The sequence below is a fragment of the Chrysoperla carnea genome, chromosome 4, assembly GCF_905475395.1.
Source record: "Chrysoperla carnea chromosome 4, inChrCarn1.1, whole genome shotgun sequence".
NCBI classification, from domain to species: domain Eukaryota; kingdom Metazoa; phylum Arthropoda; class Insecta; order Neuroptera; family Chrysopidae; genus Chrysoperla; species Chrysoperla carnea.
The window spans coordinates 73,226,515-73,247,568 of record NC_058340.1 but is presented as its reverse complement, the minus strand read 5'-3'; the positions used below and the strand labels follow the sequence as shown (position 1 = coordinate 73,247,568).

Below are 21,054 nucleotides of genomic sequence, written 5' to 3'. Positions count from 1 at the left end.
TCTTAAAATACTCTGTATACACAGAGTTGAATATCAGTGCCTGCATTATTTTTATAAATTAAAAAAACCAACCTAGTTATAGCAGTTTGTTTTGCAGACTTGTTATTTGAAGCTCCTACTATAATCAATTCCATCTTTTATAGTTTTGGAGAAACTGACATCAAAATTTTGCACCCTTACGGAAAAACAATGATATTTACACGGATAATCAAACATTATTTTAGAATTTTGATTAGCTAAAATATAATTTGAAGTTTTTCAGCTTTTACAATGGCCTTTTTGGAGTTTTTCCGAACATGAAACTGTTAATATCTCGAAAACGAAGAAGTTTAAGAAAAAATCACAAAGCCTTTTTGACGTTAAATAACCCATGGAATCAAGAATAAATTTTACTTGATTCAAAAAAATTTCATTTAACTGTTTCTTTGGAGGGTGGGGGGGGGGTGCATACAAAACTTGGACCAAAAGGGTTTCAGGCAAGATTCACAATATTAATCTATAAGCTTTTCTAATCAAGAATCAATTGACAAAATGTGGTACTCATATTTTACACACTCAACGATATCCACCGCCTGTTCTAAATTAATAATACTTGATATACATACATACAGTTCAGGTATAAAAATTCAAAAATGAAAAAATATAGTTTGTATGGCAAAAATATATTAATACCATGTAGAATTATTACTTTATAAATTACAGGGTGGTCCCATCATACAAAGAATACTCAAAAAGTACATAAATTTAGTGTTTTACTTTAATAAGTAAATTCTGGGATAACACAGTAAACGTAAAGGCCAAAAGCCCGCGGACCCACACTAACACGATCCAATTAAAGGCATGGACAACCCATAGATCACACGTTATTCCTGTTATCCGCGGGTTGACCATACCTTTAATGGGATCGTGTTAGCACACTTTTCTGTGTCATCTTCGTTCATCGTGATCTTCGTCAAATTTTAACTGTAGTCTTTTTCAAAAGATTGGAAGTTATTACGACAATATATCTTGTTATTGTTCAAAATTTAATTTAAAAAAAATTATTATTTTATTAATTTTCCACACACTCTAATGCATACACCCCCGGCTAAATAGTTAACAGTCACGTATATTTCGGAAAACGCCATAAATGCTGTGACAATTGTTTCGATCGATTAGGTCGAATATATTATTTACATAAAAAAATTTAAAACATTAAATTACATTTAGTTTCATTGATTTTACTTGTGTCGTGTTAAATGCAACTTGTATATAATGTGTCAGATAGAGAATTCTGGCAGGAAGCGGTCTCCAACATTTCTTAGGAAATACCAGAACGGAACATGATTGGATTTGGATATAATATTCTTATTATAGTAAAATCTAATCGTTTCCTTACATGTTTTATTATTTTACATAAGAAAGAAAGTGTTCCACAGAAAGCTGTAATTAGGTAGCTGGCTACAGCTTTGTGGTGTGATATTTAAAGTACTCGATTTTGAGAAAACATCGGTATTTCTAACCGATGCATTGAAAAATGTCGATGAATAATAGTCTCGACGTATTGCATTAAAGAAAACATCGATGTATTTTCTTAGTGGACACTCCTAGTTATAATTCTTTCAAAAATATTCCTAGCCTATTCTAATAAATTGTAAATTAATGTTTACTTCAAAATACAGGTGTGTTCAATAAGATTTTACCAAGTAGCTGAGAGACATTTTGTTCAAAATGGCAGAAACACATTGTTGAACAAGATGTTAACATTTAAATGTGGAAGACATGTATTATTTTAAGCAGTAAATTAATATTTTATTTTTAATAGCAACTTGTATTAACATAATTTTTATTTTTATACTAAACTGTATACGTATGGTTTGGAGATCTATTTTTTAGCTTCTTCCATTTATGTGAAAAAATTTTTTTGACCATATATTTCACATTTACATGTTAAAATTGTATTGAACAACACATTTTTTTCATATTTTTACCTAAAATCTACTTAACCAAAAGCAGGTAGAAATGTACTTACTTGCAAGTATGTAAGTAGATGTTACATGTTGTTAGTACAGTTTTTTAATAAATACTATAATACAACAATAATTGTAGAACTATTATTGTTCATTCATATATTTTTAGTTTATTTGAAATTTTTGTGAAGTGAAGACGTGCATTCAATGAAAATTTTTAATGTAGGTAAGAAAATTATATTCAGATTTTCAAAATATTTTAATGATTATATTATAATATAATTTTAAATTAAAACAAAAATCTTTTTTACAGATAGAATGGAAAATAGAATTATGGATCGATAATAAGGTAAATTTTTTCAATTATTAGTTTAATATGTGCGTATTATTTTAATTTTAGAAAATACCTGAATAATTTTGAATTATTCTACTTGTGAACAATATGAAAATATTCTTTATATATTCCTTTTTATTTTTAATTATCCGTTTATTCAAAATTAACTGCAAGCAGCTTAACTGAGCGGTTGATTTGAACTTGCTTTTACTTGAATGGGACCGATAATACCATGAAAATTGTAAAATCGTTTATTAAATAGTTGATTGAGAATTTTATTTTTATACCTAGAATACAATGAAAATCAGTCGCTTTAATACTAAATTTTTTAATGTAACAATATAGTCTAGTCATTCTGTTTTGAGCGAAATATTAATTTTCCGTAACCAATATACAGGAAACAGAGACATATAAAAATGGAAATTTTTCTGGAGAATTCAATGCTCTATTTTTCTGTAAACTGGCATTAGGGGCTCTTGTAGAAATGCAGCCGAAATTGGTAAAACCGGGTTACTTAGTTAAAAAAAAAAAGGATTTGTTTCAAAAAAAGTTCCGTACAAGTAATTGTTAAATAAATTAATTTAAAAAATATCGTTAAAAATAGGATTTTTAGAAACGCGCGCACCTCTTTGAAAAAAAAAAATTATACGAAACTTGGTGAAAATTTAGCTCTAAATAAGCCAAAGAAGAGCTTGCTTTGCGTGCTTTTGAAAATTTGAAAATTATTCAAAATTTTTGGAAAATCGAATTAAAATAAAAGTTTTTTAAAATCCAATTAAATCACATCCTCGTGCGTTTTCATAAATGTTTCTTCGCTTAAAATTTTCTTACTTAGTTGCAGTAACGTATGTGAAATGTCCGTTCTTTTTTTTCAAAAAGTCCGTTTTCTTCTTTTATAAAATTGTTTTAAAGGCCATGCTATAGTTGGGACTTTTCAAATATAAAACAATACGTTCGACTAGTGTATATAATATATTAGGCTGCGACACAACGCCCTCTTTCTTTAAACAAGTTACGGCGACCTCGCATAGTTATTGCTGAAGTCGGATACGAAATAATTTCAATTTTGTATTCTAAAAAATGCATCGGTGTCTCAGAGTGATGATTTGTCCAGTTTAAAGTTCACTTTTTTTTATTTATTATTTATTTATTTTTGTTTATATAAATAATTTATTTAACAATTTTTTGACATCGGCCTGGACTAGATCGATCCGAAATAAATAGTTAAAAAAATTTTGTACGAAATTTTTTTTTACAAAGCCTATTTTTTCAAACTAAATAAACCGGTTTGCATCAACTTTGGTCGCCATTTTTTATTATAATTCTTTAAGGCCCTTTTACACTAGTGTAATTAAGATTTTTTCCGTCCAAATTATATAAATTAATAACACTGAGCGACTTGGTGAAAATATTAGTTGGCGGTGTAAGTAACATAATACGAAGGGCTTACTTGAACCGTTACAAATGTCTATTTTAAATTGGTCTATTTAAGTATATTGTTTACTAAACCGCTTAAAATCTAGAAAAACCGAAAATTAGGATTTTTCGTCCCATAGCTCAAAAACGAAAAGAGATATTTATAGCGTGTTCAGGAAAGAGTGTTAATACGTAAATAATCAGCATAGTTCAATTGGGTTTTGGATTCGTAGCACCCATCTTGTAAAGCGTTAGAGACAAAACAAAAGTTGAAATATAAATAGTGTTTCCTATAAAAAAATAAGCAACTTTTGTTTGAAACATTTTTTCCTAAACATCACTCGTGAGGTCGAAAATTAGGTTAGAAAGACTATCTTTAATTATTTTCTGTTTACTTATTATGGACATTCAAAAGCTCAACCTTGGTCAATTTGTACATTTTAAAATTATTTTTACAATACCTAACAACTGGGAAGATGCATTTTACAATATTTTTCGAAGACTTACATTTTCTCATTTTTTGGACTTAATTAATCGTTATAAGTAAGTTTCTTTCGTCTTTGGTCAAATTGTATATATAAAAATTTTTTAAATTTTTACGACGTTTCAAGCCATGCAACCGGACCTTGCAACGTATACGGGAAAATCAATAGCTTACTCATTGGGTTAGAACTATCGATAAAATGTGGTCTCAGCTTTGCTCAAATTTTGAGGAAACTTTTGTCACCCCTACCATTACATGACATTGTAATTACTTTTTATCTCTTTTTTTATATATAAAATACATGTATACTTGATACAATATCAGTAATGTATGTATATTATATCACGTTTCTAACATAATTTTCGCCCTCACAGGTGAACAGTGATGTTTACGAAAAAATGTTTCAAACAAAAGTAGTTTTTGATAGGGAACACTCTTTTTTTTAAGTTTTGTTCTATCTCTGACGGTTTTATAAAATGGGTCCTACGAATCCAAGACATAATTGACTTATTTACGAATTCACACTAATTTTTTACGTCCTGAACACACTATAAAAATTTCAGCTAGACATTTCTTTTTGTTCATGAGTTATCGTGTTTACGGACGAAAAATAGTTTTTTCGGTTTTACTGGATTTTAAAATATCTAATAAAAATTATAAAAATTATTTTTCAGTTTCATAAAAATTCATGCTTATTCTGTAATACAAATGAAACACTCTCCATGTTTCATAAAAATTGAATGTTTTTTGCGCGAGAAAAAATAAAATCGAAAAAAAACAATTTTTCGCGATTTTCTCATAAAATTTGAGGTTATGTTGAAAAAAGTTCAGTTCAAAAATTTTTCAATTTTTTATTATCTCGAAGTTTCTTGCTGAACATTTTTCCATAGGAAGTCATTTTTTCCCTTAAATCGTAAAAGAACTATTTCAACCCCTGAAATTAACCCTCATTTCACAATTTCCAAGGTTCTCGAGTTTAATTGTTTTTTACTATGTTACTTACACCCCAAACTAGCATTTCCACCAAGTCGCTGCCTGTTAGTAATTTATTTGTCTAAAAACCTAACTACACTAGCCTATTTAATGTAAAAAAAAAAATAGGGCATTACGAAAAATTTCCGATTTTTTACATCTCTTAGTTCCCTATGTATTGATCTGAATAATTGTAAACAGGCTTCACGAAAACGACACTTTGTTTTGGTAAACCGTACTATATACAGAGTGTTTTTTTAAGTTGATATATGCTTGAAACGTAAAAAATAAATTTTATCGACAAAAATGCATTAATTTTTTTTTTTTTTTCGTATCAAAATTGTTATTTCGTATATTTGTTTCTGCCATATCTAGGCGCTCTTCGCCAAAAATTTTCGAATAAATCAGATCAAAGTGGTTTGTTTTTCTTTGAAGACCACTTTTGTTCAAATTGAATGAACAAATGCACAAAAAGCTATATTTTTTTCTAAACTACTCACTTTACAAAAAAGAATTTCAAACAAAAACGTTTGCGTATTTATAACGAACAACTTAAATTTAAAGCGTTTTTATTATGGGTCCTAAAGGGGATATATTTTAATAAAGCGTTTATATAATATTAGTTAGTTATGAATCAAAGTAAGCTTTTAATTGAACTTTAAAACTTCGATCCATGTCGGTATAACATTTGTGCCTTTAAAACTAATATTTTTCGTTTGAAGCATTTTCTTCGATTAAATTTATTTATCGAGTTTCAAGCATATGCCAACTTAAAAAAGACACCCCGTAATTATACAACCAAATTTTTAAGTAAAAAAAATTTTACCTAAATGTGTCACATAGGCTTAAAAATTCTTACTCCTTCCCCTTTACACGGAGAGTTAAAAAAGTGAGAAATGTTATCTCTAACTTCATATAAGGTAAATGTACCATATTACGGGATATTTAGGCATAATGCACTTTGAAGCTGATTATTGAAGTAAATATAATAATATTTCCACTATAAAAATTGATTTGTCGTACAAAATGATTTATTGAGAATTAGTTTTGATCATTTTTTCACGCCAAAGTCTTTAATTTATAGTATTAATAGTATTAGTTAATTTTCTGGACTTCGAGTTTGTCTCTAATTCCATTATAAAATTTGGCTTTGAACCTGATTCCGGGAATGAAAGTACATAATTCTAGGATACACACACTTAACATAGGTAAATTAAAAATTTTTTTTGTTTAATGTAATTAAGATAATTGAGTATTATCATAAAAAATTTGATTGAAAAATAAAAATTTTTAATTTTTAATTAATTTTTAAAAAAATCATAACAAATTTCGGAATACTAATGACAATAAATCATTGGTATTATAAATATTATCGTTATTAAATTAATGAAGTTAATAGAATTGTTATTTTTTTAAATTCCTTTTATAATAGTAAACGTTATTTTAACAATAATAATCATCAAAAATTAATTAAAATAACAAATAAATTCAAGTTTCAATTTTCTCCGTTACAATGTGATATTCCCGGAATTGTATACATAAGTAAAAACTCTGCTCATTATTCCGGGAGTTAAAAACACATTATATACTTATCATAAAAAGCAAGTATTTAAGCATAAATTAGCCAAATTAAAAAAAAAAATACATACCGTAATTACCTCACAAAAATCTACGGCATCTACTGCTTCAATCGGTATAAAATATTTTAATAATTAAAACACCAATTTAAAATGAGAGTTAAAAATAATTACTTCTTATTTTCCCTAATTACGGTAGACTCCCGTAATATAGTTCACTATCACTGAGTTAAGTAAATAATTCCGGGAATCATAATTTAAAGAAAATAATTAACTAAAATAATTTGAAAAAGCTTTAAAACGATTTATTTATTCATTCTAATCAATATTTTTACATATTCAAAAATGATAAACTTACCAGTAAACTAAAAAAAGCTAACAATCTAACACTGTCATCTTACGTTTACGTTTACAACATATTTTTTATAAAACCAGATGTTAACCGATCGATCACTTTTTCGATTGATATAAGTATTTAAGTGTGATTTGATTTGTTCAAAAGTCGATTTTTTGTTTGTTCATATTTTAGTGCTAGAGGCTCTGTTATTTTTTAAATTTAAAAATTTATTTAGTGTTTCTTATTTTTTGATTAAAATAAAAAACTCCCGGAATAACGTACTAGTCCGTAATAATGTACATTTACCTTAAAGTTTAGCAGCGTACCCAAATTAAAAAAATAATTTTAAAACAAATTCATTTAGAACACCCGAAAGCTTGTTTATTTCTCCTGAAAATGAGATATAAATAATTACTGTACGTAGTTTCAGTTATTCCTCTTATATTTTGATAGTTCATATTGGTCACATAGATAAACTTTGAAACTTCGAGATGCCCGTATGCGATCAGTGGCAGGAAACATATTTAATGTTAAAAATAATGTCAGTTTCTATTTTTTGTCGAAAATAACTCTGCTTAAATTTTGGAAAATTTTCAATGAATATATCTTACAAATTATTTAATAATTAATTACTAAATGATAATTTTTTTCCAGATAAAATTGGCCGTGAAAATGGAAAGAGTACAGATGCTATTTTAAAAGTATCATTTTAATTTTTTTTTTGCAATCATATCTGATCCAAGAGAAAACAAATGAATTAAAATTCCACACAACCCGCTAGGCCTATGGTATCCAACTATGGGGAAGTGCTAGCAACAGTAACATCGAAATTCTTCAACGGTTTCAATCAAAAGTGCTATAAAAAATTGTGAATCTCCGTGGTATGTATTGTGCGTAATCACGCCATTCACCGTAGTATCAAAGTGTCCACAGAACGTGAAGAAATTTCGCCATCCAGTGATCAAAACGTTAATGTAATCAATGTTTAGACAGTTTGTGAAACCATAAACAGGCTTAACTGACAGAGTGTACTTAATTTAAGATTTATAATTACGTAGTTTCCTATAATTTCAACTAGGTATTTATAGTATACATACTATAATTGCGATCAGGTTATTCCCAGTGGGTTATTCCCATATAGCATATAGTAAATAAACTTGATACTGACAATAAAAGATCTATCTTAACTAATATTGAATATATATTAGAATATAAAAAAAATTTGGTAAACAATTTTGAAATTAATTTTAAATTAAATTGAGTTTAAACTTAGAAATAGAAATATTAATGATAGAATCCACAATTTGTTATAATTTTTCGTATATGTGTATATGTCGTCTTGAGTCGTCCAAAATTAGTTCAACAGCTGAAAATACATATTGGTGCAATGACTCTTTAATTTTTCACTAATATTTATGATTTGGATCATACTTATTGATAAATGTCTATAGTAATTTCGATTATGTAAATGGTTAAAAGATCGGCGTAATTTATTATAATTTTAAATAATATCCATTTTATTTTATTTATTATAGGAGTAATCAAAAATTTGTGATATATATCTCTACCCGCCTGTGGTCCGTCTCATCCAAAATTTGTCAAATTATTGAAAATATGCGCAATGGTGCAATGATTTTTAAATGTTTCAGTAATATTTATAATTTTATTTCATATTAATTGATGAATCTTTAATGTTTGTATATATTTATTAATTTCGATTATGTAAATTGTTAATACTAAACCGTAAAATGCTCCTTTGATCTGTAGCAAGTTCTTGCATTTGGGTTTGGACATTGACATTTTCCATAAAATAACTAATTATTAATAATAATACAAACGACATTAAGATTGTACAATGATAGAAATAAAAAGAATTTATATTAAAAAATCATTGTTGTCATTGTAAATTTTCGTATGTGTTCGACGAAACTACAGTTTTAAATAATTTTTAATTATCACAACTTGTATTAGTTTTTTAATTATAGCAATTTTTTTTATAGTCATTTTGTAGTCATAATCAAAACTTTGTGATAGCTATCTCTACCCGTCTGTTGGCTGTCTTATCCAAAATTTGTCAAATTATTGAAAATATTCGCAATGGTGCAATGATTTTTAAATGTTTCAGTAATATTTATAATTTTATTTCATATTAATTGATGAATCTTTAATGTTTGTATATATTTATTAATTTCGATTATGTAAATTGTTAATACTAAACCGTAAAATGCTCCTTTGATCTGTAGCAAGTTCTTGCATTTGGGTTTGGACATTGACATTTTCCATAAAATAACTAATTATTAATAATAATACAAACGACATTAAGATTGTACAATGATAGAAATAAAAAGAATTTATATTAAAAAATCATTGTTGTCATTGTAAATTTTCGTATGTGTTCGACGAAACTACAGTTTTAAATAATTTTTAATTATCACAACTTGTATTAGTTTTTTAATTATAGCAATTTTTTTTATAGTCATTTTGTAGTCATAATCAAAACTTTGTGATAGCTATCTCTACCCGTCTGTTGGCTGTCTTATCCAAAATTTGTCAAATTATTGAAAATATTCGCAATGGTGCAATGATTTTTAAATGTTTCAGTAATATTTATAATTTTATTTCATATTAATTGATGAATCTTTAATGTTTGTATATATTTATTAATTTCGATTATGTAAATTGTTAATACTAAACCGTAAAATGCTCCTTTGATCTGTAGCAAGTTCTTGCATTTGGGTTTGGACATTGACATTTTCCATAAAATAACTAATTATTAATAATAATACAAACGACATTAAGATTGTACAATGATAGAAATAAAAAGAATTTATATTAAAAAATCATTGTTGTCATTGTAAATTTTCGTATGTGTTCGACGAAACTACAGTTTTAAATAATTTTTAATTATCACAACTTGTATTAGTTTTTTAATTATAGCAATTTTTTTTTATAGTCATTTTGTAGTCATAATCAAAACTTTGTGATAGCTATCTCTACCCGTCTGTTGGCTGTCTGATCCAAAATTTGTCAAATTATTGAAAATATTCGCAATGGTGCAATGATTTTTAAATGTTTCAGTAATATTTATAATTTTATTTCATATTAATTGATGAATCTTTAATGTTTGTATATATTTATTAATTTCGATTATGTAAATTGTTAATACTAAACCGTAAAATGCTCCTTTGATCTGTAGCAAGTTCTTGCATTTGGGTTTGGACATTGACATTTTCCATAAAATAACTAATTATTAATAATAATACAAACGACATTAAGATTGTACAATGATAGAAATAAAAAGAATTTATATTAAAAAATCATTGTTGTCATTGTAAATTTTCGTATGTGTTCGACGAAACTACAGTTTTAAATAATTTTTAATTATCACAACTTGTATTAGTTTTTTAATTATAGCAATTTTTTTTTATAGTCATTTTGTAGTCATAATCAAAACTTTGTGATAGCTATCTCTACCCGTCTGTTGGCTGTCTGATCCAAAATTTGTCAAATTATTGAAAATATTCGCAATGGTGCAATGATTTTTAAATGTTTCAGTAATATTTATAATTTTATTTCATATTAATTGATGAATCTTTAATGTTTGTATATATTTATTAATTTCGATTATGTAAATTGTTAATACTAAACCGTAAAATGCTCCTTTGATCTGTAGCAAGTTCTTGCATTTGGGTTTGGACATTGACATTTTCCATAAAATAACTAATTATTAATAATAATACAAACGACATTAAGATTGTACAATGATAGAAATAAAAAGAATTTATATTAAAAAATCATTGTTGTCATTGTAAATTTTCGTATGTGTTCGACGAAACTACAGTTTTAAATAATTTTTAATTATCACAACTTGTATTAGTTTTTTAATTATAGCAATTTTTTTATATAGTCATTTTGTAGTCATAATCAAAACTTTGTGATAGCTATCTCTACCCGTCTGTTGGCTGTCTGATCCAAAATTTGTCAAATTATTGAAAATATTCGCAATGGTGCAATGATTTTTAAATGTTTCAGTAATATTTATAATTTTATTTCATATTAATTGATGAATCTTTAATGTTTGTATATATTTATTAATTTCGATTATGTAAATTGTTAATACTAAACCGTAAAATGCTCCTTTGATCTGTAGCAAGTTCTTGCATTTGGGTTTGGACCTTGACATTTTCCATAAAATAACTAATTATTAATAATAATACAAACGACATTAAGATTGTACAATGATAGAAATAAAAAGAATTTATATTAAAAAATCATTGTTGTCATTGTAAATTTTCGTATGTGTTCGACGAAACAACAGTTTTAAATAATTTTTAATTATCACAACTTGTATTAGTTTTTTAATTATAGCAATTTTTTTTTATAGTCATTTTGTAGTCATAATCAAAACTTTGTGATAGCTATCTCTACCCGTCTGTTGGCTGTCTGATCCAAAATTTGTCAAATTATTGAAAATATTCGCAATGGTGCAATGATTTTTAAATGTTTCAGTAATATTTATAATTTTATTTCATATTAATTGATGAATCTTTAATGTTTGTATATATTTATTAATTTCGATTATGTAAATTGTTAATACTAAACCGTAAAATGCTCCTTTGATCTGTAGCAAGTTCTTGCATTTGGGTTTGGACATTGACATTTTCCATAAAATAACTAATTATTAATAATAATACAAACGACATTAAGATTGTACAATGATAGAAATAAAAAGAATTTATATTAAAAAATCATTGTTGTCATTGTAAATTTTCGTATGTGTTCGACGAAACTACAGTTTTAAATAATTTTTAATTATCACAACTTGTATTAGTTTTTTAATTATAGCAATTTTTTTTTATAGTCATTTTGTAGTCATAATCAAAACTTTGTGATAGCTATCTCTACCCGTCTGTTGGCTGTCTGATCCAAAATTTGTCAAATTATTGAAAATATTCGCAATGGTGCAATGATTTTTAAATGTTTCAGTAATATTTATAATTTTATTTCATATTAATTGATGAATCTTTAATGTTTGTATATATTTATTAATTTCGATTATGTAAATTGTTAATACTAAACCGTAAAATGCTCCTTTGATCTGTAGCAAGTTCTTGCATTTGGGTTTGGACATTGACATTTTCCATAAAATAACTAATTATTAATAATAATACAAACGACATTAAGATTGTACAATGATAGAAATAAAAAGAATTTATATTAAAAAATCATTGTTGTCATTGTAAATTTTCGTATGTGTTCGACGAAACTACAGTTTTAAATAATTTTTAATTATCACAACTTGTATTAGTTTTTTAATTATAGCAATTTTTTTTTATAGTCATTTTGTAGTCATAATCAAAACTTTGTGATAGCTATCTCTACCCGTCTGTTGGCTGTCTTATCCAAAATTTGTCAAATTATTGAAAATATTCGCAATGGTGCAATGATTTTTAAATGTTTCAGTAATATTTATAATTTTATTTCATATTAATTGATGAATCTTTAATGTTTGTATATATTTATTAATTTCGATTATGTAAATTGTTAATACTAAACCGTAAAATGCTCCTTTGATCTGTAGCAAGTTCTTGCATTTGGGTTTGGACATTGACATTTTCCATAAAATAACTAATTATTAATAATAATACAAACGACATTAAGATTGTACAATGATAGAAATAAAAAGAATTTATATTAAAAAATCATTGTTGTCATTGTAAATTTTCGTATGTGTTCGGCGAAACTACAGTTTTAAATAATTTTTAATTATCACAACTTGTATTAGTTTTTTAATTATAGCAATTTTTTTTTTATAGTCATTTTGTAGTCATAATCAAAACTTTGTGATAGCTATCTCTACCCGTCTGTTGGCTGTCTTATCCAAAATTTGTCAAATTATTGAAAATATTCGCAATGGTGCAATGATTTTTAAATGTTTCAGTAATATTTATAATTTTATTTCATATTAATTGACGAATCTTTAATGTTTATATATATTTACTAATTTTGATTTTGATGTAAATGGTTAACAGTTCGATGTAAAATGCTCTCTTGCATACTGGTACCTGTCATGAACTCCGACAAACGTACATTGTCGTTTATAATCAGCCTTTATGGCATACATAATAAACGAGGAGTGTTAATGTCATAGCTTCAGGACCTCTTAAAATGTACAATTTGGCTACGAGTGATACAAATCAGCGCATTGCTGTCGTCAGGTCCGGGATCTTAAACTGATTTTAACAATTTTGCATAAAATCATTGACAATTAATAATAATATAAACGAAATTAAGATTGTACAATAATAGAAATAAAATACTAATTACAATAAATTTAACATCAATTTTTATTAGGTGTCCGAATCTACTGATTTATGCTTATACATTCTATTAAATTGTTTTCAAATAGCAAAAATTGTATTAGTGTTGTAAATATTTGTTTTTTTTTTGTTTTTTTTTTTTGTTTTTTTTTTTTTTTTTTTATAATATCCATTTTCTTAGAGTTACTTCGATTTAAATCCTATGATTAAGAAATAAAAAGACATTTTTTCCATAAAGTAACTAATTGTTAATAATAATACAAACGACATTAAGATTGTACAATGATAGAAAGAGAAGTATCTATATAAAAAAATATGTCATGGTAAATTTTCGTATGTGTTCGACGAAACTACAGTTTTAAATAATTTTTAATTATCACAACTTTTATTAGTTTTTTAAATTATAGCAATTTTTTTTTATAGTCATTTTGTAGTCATAATCAAAACTTTGTGATAGCTATCTCTACCCGTCTGTTGGCTGTCTGATTCAAAATTTGTCAAATTATTGAAAATATGCGCAATGGTGCAATGATTTTTAAATGTTTCAGTAATATTTATAATTTTATTTCATATTAATTGATGAATCTTTAATGTTTGTATATGTTTATTAATTTCGATTATGTAAATTGTTAATACTAAACCGTAAAATGCTCCTTTGATCTGTCGCAAGTTCTTGCATTTGGGTTTGGACATTGACATTTTCCATAAAATAACTAATTATTAATAATAATACAAACGACATTAAGATTGTACAATGATAGAAATAAAAAGTTTATTTACAAATGTACCATTGCAATTAAATTTGCAGGACTAACCAAAAATTTATTATAACTTTGTCAACCCGTTTACGGTCTGTTTCATTAAAAATTTGTTAAAAACAACTGAAAATACATAGCGGTGCAATGATTTTGTTACTTTTGTAGTATTTATGATTTTCTTTCGTTTTTATTGATGAATCTTTAATGTTTATATATATTTACTAATTTTGATTTTGATGTAAATGGTTAACAGTTCGATGTAAAATGCTCTCTTGCATACTGGTACCTGTCATGAACTCCGACAAACGTACATTGTCGTTTATAATCAGCCTTTATGGCATACATAATAAACGAGGAGTGTTAATGTCATAGCTTCAGGACCTCTTAAAATGTACAATTTGGCTACGAGTGATACAAATCAGCGCATTGCTGTCGTCAGGTCCGGGATCTTAAACTGATTTTAACAATTTTGCATAAAATCATTGACAATTAATAATAATATAAACGAAATTAAGATTGTACAATAATAGAAATAAAATACTAATTACAATAAATTTAACATCAATTTTTATTAGGTGTCCGAATCTACTGATTTATGCTTATACATTCTCACCATACATTCTATTAAATTGTTTTAAAATAAATAAATAAATAATAAATTGTATTAGTGTTGTAAATTTTTGTTTTTTTTTGTTTGTTAGTAATATCCATTTTCTTTCAGTTACTTCGATTTTAGTCCTAAGATTAAGAAATAGTCCAAGTTGGCCTATTAATTCATTTTGTGAAAAGAGGCGGTTTATATTCATTTGAATAACAGATTTTTTAAAAATATTATGTGTTTTTAATTATTTTAGCAAAAACAAGTCCAAATAAATTATTACTTTTAATTATTAAAATTAGTATTAAGCGGTCTATTCAATAAAACTTAATTTTAAATTTATATTATTTTTGAAAATTGATTTATAAAATTTATGTAATTTATTGTGTTAAGTATGTAAATTTATTATTAATGTATAAAAACAGTATTAATAAAATAATTGTAAAGAAAATTTAGCGTAATATTTTACCCAAGTCCTGTACGAAATTAGCTTAAGAATAATTAGTTACTCACTCCCGGAGTTTCTTTTATTCCAGCATATGAGGGAAGTTTTTAAATAAAATGCAACATTGTTATAAATTACTAAAATGAAAGAAATGAACGTGCTGTCATAAAGCATGATACAACTGTAGTAAAATATTTTATTTTCTTAAATACTAATTAATTAACTGAAACAAATCCACCTAAAATGCTCATACGGTTAAAATTTTAGAACTATTTTTAAATTTATTTCTCCCACAACAGTTAGAATGTTTTGTATAGCATAGAGTTATAGAGAGGTGAATGGGAAGATTTTCTTGGTTTATCCCCTCACAAAGCTAAAAATTATTATATTTCTCTCGCAGACAGAGTATTTTAATTTCTTCTACGTCTAGCCAACATTAACAACATATAGATATGTTCTCTTTGTATAAAAAATTTGTTTTACGTTTTGAATGGAAGTAGATCTTTATAAAAGGTTTGCATTATTGAATCGCTTTCAAAGTCATTTAATCGAAAATTTTTCATAGCTTGGTTCTTGACTCTTCATCTAGACAACAGAAACACCATATAAACATGTGCAAATTGCATAAAAATATTATTTTATGTCTTAAAAAAAGTCAAGATTTTGTACAAAGGATTGTATCATTTCTTTACATTTCCTCTTCCTCTATATCTAGGCAACAATAACAACATATAAACATGTGCAAATTGCATAAAAATATTATTTTATGTCTTAAAAGTAGCCAAAATTTTGTAAAAAGGATTGTATTAATTTTTTTAGTTTCGTTTACTCTATATCTAGGCAACAGTAACAACATATATACATGTACAAATTGCATATAAGTCTTATTTTAGGTCAAATTTTTAAAAAAAGTTTGAATATTTTTTCGAATTATTTTCACATTGAAGCCTGAATTCGGTTTATTTTTAAGAACTCCAACTTTTTTTTAAGTTTTAGTTCATCTAAAATTTAAAAATTTGTAATTTTAATGAATCGAATTGTATCGCTTTCAAATCGAATTTATTAATTCGAATATTCTAATTTATTAATACCCTTTTTGTATCAGGGAAATTATTGAAAATATTCGCAATGGTGCAATGATTTTTAAATGTTTCAGTAATATTTATAATTTTATTTCATATTAATTGACGAATCTTTAATGTTTGTATATATTTATTAATTTCGATTATGTAAATTGTTAATACTAAACCGTAAAATGCTCCTTTGATCTGTAGCAAGTTCTTGCATTTGGGTTTGGACATTGACATTTTCCATAAAATAACTAATTATTAATAATAATACAAACGACATTAAGATTGTACAATGATAGAAATAAAAAGAATTTATATTAAAAAATCATTGTTGTCATTGTAAATTTTCGTATGTGTTCGACGAAACTACAGTTTTAAATAATTTTTAATTATCACAACTTGTATTAGTTTTTTAATTATAGCAATTTTTTTTATAGCCATTTTGTAGTCATAATCAAAACTTTGTGATAGCTATCTCTACCCGTCTGTTGGCTGTCTGATCCAAAATTTGTCAAATTATTGAAAATATTCGCAATGGTGCAATGATTTTTAAATGTTTCAGTAATATTTATAATTTTATTTCATATTAATTGACGAATCTTTAATGTTTGTATATATTTATTAATTTCGATTATGTAAATTGTTAATACTAAACCGTAAAATGCTCCTTTGATCTGTAGCAAGTTCTTGCATTTGGGTTTGGACATTGACATTTTCCATAAAATAACTAATTATTAATAATAATACAAACGACACAAGATTGTACAATGATAGAAATAAAAAGAATTTATATTAAAAAATCATTGTTGTCATTGTAAATTTTCGTATGTGTTCGACGAAACTACAGTTTTAAATAATTTTTAATTATCACAACTTGTATTAGTTTTTTAATTATAGCAATTTTTTTTTATAGTCATTTTGTAGTCATAATCAAAACTTTGTGATAGCTATCTCTACCCGTCTGTTGGCTGTCTGATCCAAAATTTGTCAAATTATTGAAAATATTCGCAATGGTGCAATGATTTTTAAATGTTTCAGTAATATTTATAATTTTATTTCATATTAATTGACGAATCTTTAATGTTTATATATATTTACTAATTTTGATTTTGATGTAAATGGTTAACAGTTCGATGTAAAATGCTCTCTTGCATACTGGTACCTGTCATGAACTCCGACAAACGTACATTGTCGTTTATAATCAGCCTTTATGGCATACATAATAAACGAGGAGTGTTAATGTCATAGCTTCAGGACCTCTTAAAATGTACAATTTGGCTACGAGTGATACAAATCAGCGCATTGCTGTCGTCAGGTCCGGGATCTTAAACTGATTTTAACAATTTTGCATAAAATCATTGACAATTAATAATAATATAAACGAAATTAAGATTGTACAATAATAGAAATAAAATACTAATTACAATAAATTTAACATCAATTTTTATTAGGTGTCCGAATCTACTGATTTATGCTTATACATTCTCACCATACATTCTATTAAATTGTTTTAAAATAAATAAATAAATAATAAATTGTATTAGTGTTATAAATTTTTGTTTTTTTTTGTTTGTTAGTAATATCCATTTTCTTTCAGTTACTTCGATTTTAGTCCTACGATTAAGAAATAGTCCAAGTTGGCCTATTAATTCATTTTGTGAAAAGAGGCGGTTTATATTCATTTGAATAACAGATTTTTTTAAAATATTATGTGTTTTTAATTATTTTAGCAAAAACAAGTCCAAATAAATTATTACTTTTAATTATTAAAATTAGTATTAAGCGGTCTATTCAATAAAACTTAATTTTAAATTTATATTATTTTTGAAAATTGATTTATAAAATTTATGTAATTTATTGTGTTAAGTATGTAAATTTATTATGAATGTATAAAAACAGTATTAATAAAATAATTGTAAAGAAAATTTAGCGTAATATTTTACCCAAGTCCTGTACGAAATTAGCTTAAGAATAATTAGTTACTCATTCCCGGAGTTTCTTTTATTCCAGCATATGAGGGAAGTTTTTAAATAAAATGCAACATTGTTATAAATTACTAAAATGAAAGAAATGAACGTGCTGTCATAAAGCATGATACAACTGTAGTAAAATATTTTATTTTCTTAAACACTAATTAACTGAAACAAATCCACCTAAAATGCTCATACGGTTAAAATTTTAGAACTATTTTTAAATTTATTTCTCCCACAACAGTTAGAATGTTTTGTATAGCATAGAGTTCTAGAGAGGTGAATGGGAAGATTTTCTCGGTTTATCCCCTCACAAAGCTAAAAATTATTATATTTCTCTCGCAGACAGAGAATTTTAATTTCTTCTACGTCTAGCCAACATTAACAACATATAGATATGTTCTCTTTGTATAAAAAAATTGTTTTACGTTTTGAATGGAAGTAGATCTTTATAAAAGGTTTGCATTATTGAATCGCTTTCAAAGTCATTTAATCGAAAATTTTTCATAGCTTGGTTCTTGACTCTTCATCTAGACAACAGAAACACCATATAAACATGTGCAAATTGCATAAAAATATTATTTTATGTCTTAAAAAAAGTCAAGATTTTGTACAAAGGATTGTATCATTTCTTTACATTTCCTCTTCCTCTATATCTAGGCAACAATAACAACATATAAACATGTGCAAATTGCATAAAAATATTATTTTATGTCTTAAAAGTAGCCAAAATTTTGTAAAAAGGATTGTATTAATTTTTTTAGTTTCGTTTACTCTATATCTAGGCAACAGTAACAACATATATACATGTACAAATTGCATATAAGTCTTATTTTAGGTCAAATTTTTAAAAAAAGTTTGAATATTTTTTCGAATTATTTTCACATTGAAGCCTGAATTCGGTTTATTTTTAAGAACTCCAACTTTTTTTTAAGTTTTAGTTCATCTAAAATTTAAAAATTTGTAATTTTAATGAATCGAATTGTATCGCTTTCAAATCGAATTTATTAATTCGAATATTCTAATTTATTAATACCCTTTTTGTATCAGGGGTGTTCAATTGTAATTGAATGCATGAATTGTTTCAGGTTGTATGTGTGCAGCTATAAAACAGAAAACTGATTTGATCAACTCGAAATCTTTATTTCTAGAATGATTTTTTGAATTTTCAAACGTAATAATGCGTAAACGAAATGGGAAATTAGAATACAAAAAAACATATATTGGATAATTTTTATGGGGAATTAAAAATATATTAAATGCATATTTTCATCGTTTTCGTAGTCGGGTTTTAATTTAATATGATCAAGAGATTAAATGAATAATAAAATAAAACGTTAATACCTTCTAATGTCTTCCTCCATTCAACGATCGGATTATTCCAATCGAATTCCAATGCAACTATTTCATCGCGAAGCGCTGAGCAAATAAAAAATTTTTTTACTTTAATTAAACTGGAGTTTTGAGTTTCAAATTTAAATAAACTCGAGCTATGACTAAAATAATTTTCATCACTTTCATAATAATTTTATTGAAATAATTTGAAATTTGATTTTTCTAATAATGAAATTTTTTTGGTTAAACCAACTTTCTTACCGTTTACATCTTTTTCGTTGTCGGATTTTAAGTTTTAATTCATTAATGCCTGTTCTAGAGAATAAAAAAAATGAAAAGTTAATAAGTACCGTATAATTTCTCCTTCACATCTTGTAGTCCCTCCCCATGTCGATTAACAGATTCTTGTAGCGCTGCACAAACAAAACAAATTTTATTTTAATAAATAAATAAAGACAGAAAAGTTAAATAAAAAGTTATTACCTAATAGGTGGCCCTTCAAAGGAGCATATTTAGGAAATACCGGTTCATCAGGTATTTCCGGTTTATCGGGTAATTCCGTTTGATTAGGTAATTCCGATTCATCAGGTAATTCTGTTTGATTAGGTAATTCCGGTTCATCCGGTAATTGCGTTTGATTACGTAATTCTGGTTCATCGGGTAATTCTGGTTCTTGATGACCAGAATCGTGAAGCACTAAACAATAAAAAAAAAAGTTTATTTAATAAATTAAGGATTTCGGATTCGAGAACGAAGTGTTTCTTTCGCTAACGAAATCAATTTTATTAAAATATTTTCAATTTTTTTAAATGTTTCTCTTAAATATTTTTAATATTTTCGTTATTATAATAAACTTGTTGGTATGGGTACCTGGACACATGGGCATTCCGTGAATTTGTGAAGCCGGCGAGGTTGCTAGAATTGGCACAATGCTGATACAATCATCAAAAGATATCTGGTAGTTCCCTTTGCAAACTACAAGTTGCTCCTCAAATTGGATATCATAAAAAAGGCCAATCTTAGATGTTGGGAACATACTTGTGGTACTACAACACAGGTACGATCTAGTAGGCTTTCCGGAGATATATCACTTCCAAGGGCTTCTAATAGCAAAATTGTTTTTGCGAATAAATAATTAAACTAATAAATATTTTATATACCTTGTAATATTTCCAACATATCGGTTAATCCCGCATCCATTAATTCCCCATGTCGATGGACAGAATCCATAAGCTCTGCACAATCAAAAAAAATTTATTTTATTAAATAAATCAAGAGTTTTGATCTGTCTTTTGGACGCTTGTTATTTGGTTTTCAAAAATTTCGAAAATTTCTTTGTAATCTGCAGTAATTTATTTGTTTGCTTTTTTCGGACGCACTTTTCATAAGTTCTCCTTAGGTTTTACGTCGCCCGACAATACACATATTTTTAATCCAGACACTTTCAAATGAAAACTGCAGTCTGATCTCTATATTTTATGCCTGTTTT

The 21,054-nt window shown here is 26.0% G+C and overlaps 2 protein-coding genes across 2 annotated transcripts in view; one reads left to right on the top strand and one right to left on the bottom strand.

The window, feature by feature from the left end:
* The window catches only part of LOC123298992, a 586,059-nt gene that overhangs the window by 358,018 nt on the left and 206,987 nt on the right, over positions 1-21,054 (top strand). The window lies entirely within an intron of this gene.
* The window catches only part of LOC123298994, a 29,972-nt gene that overhangs the window by 8,472 nt on the left and 446 nt on the right, over positions 1-21,054 (bottom strand). Inside the window, exons 3-6 of the mRNA XM_044881098.1 lie at positions 20,726-20,800; positions 20,049-20,261; positions 19,916-19,978; positions 19,575-19,649 (exon numbers count right to left, since the gene is read on the bottom strand). Coding sequence (XP_044737033.1) covers positions 19,575-19,649; positions 19,916-19,978; positions 20,049-20,261; positions 20,726-20,800 — 426 coding nt within the window. The remainder of the gene's footprint in view (positions 1-19,574; positions 19,650-19,915; positions 19,979-20,048; positions 20,262-20,725; positions 20,801-21,054) is intronic.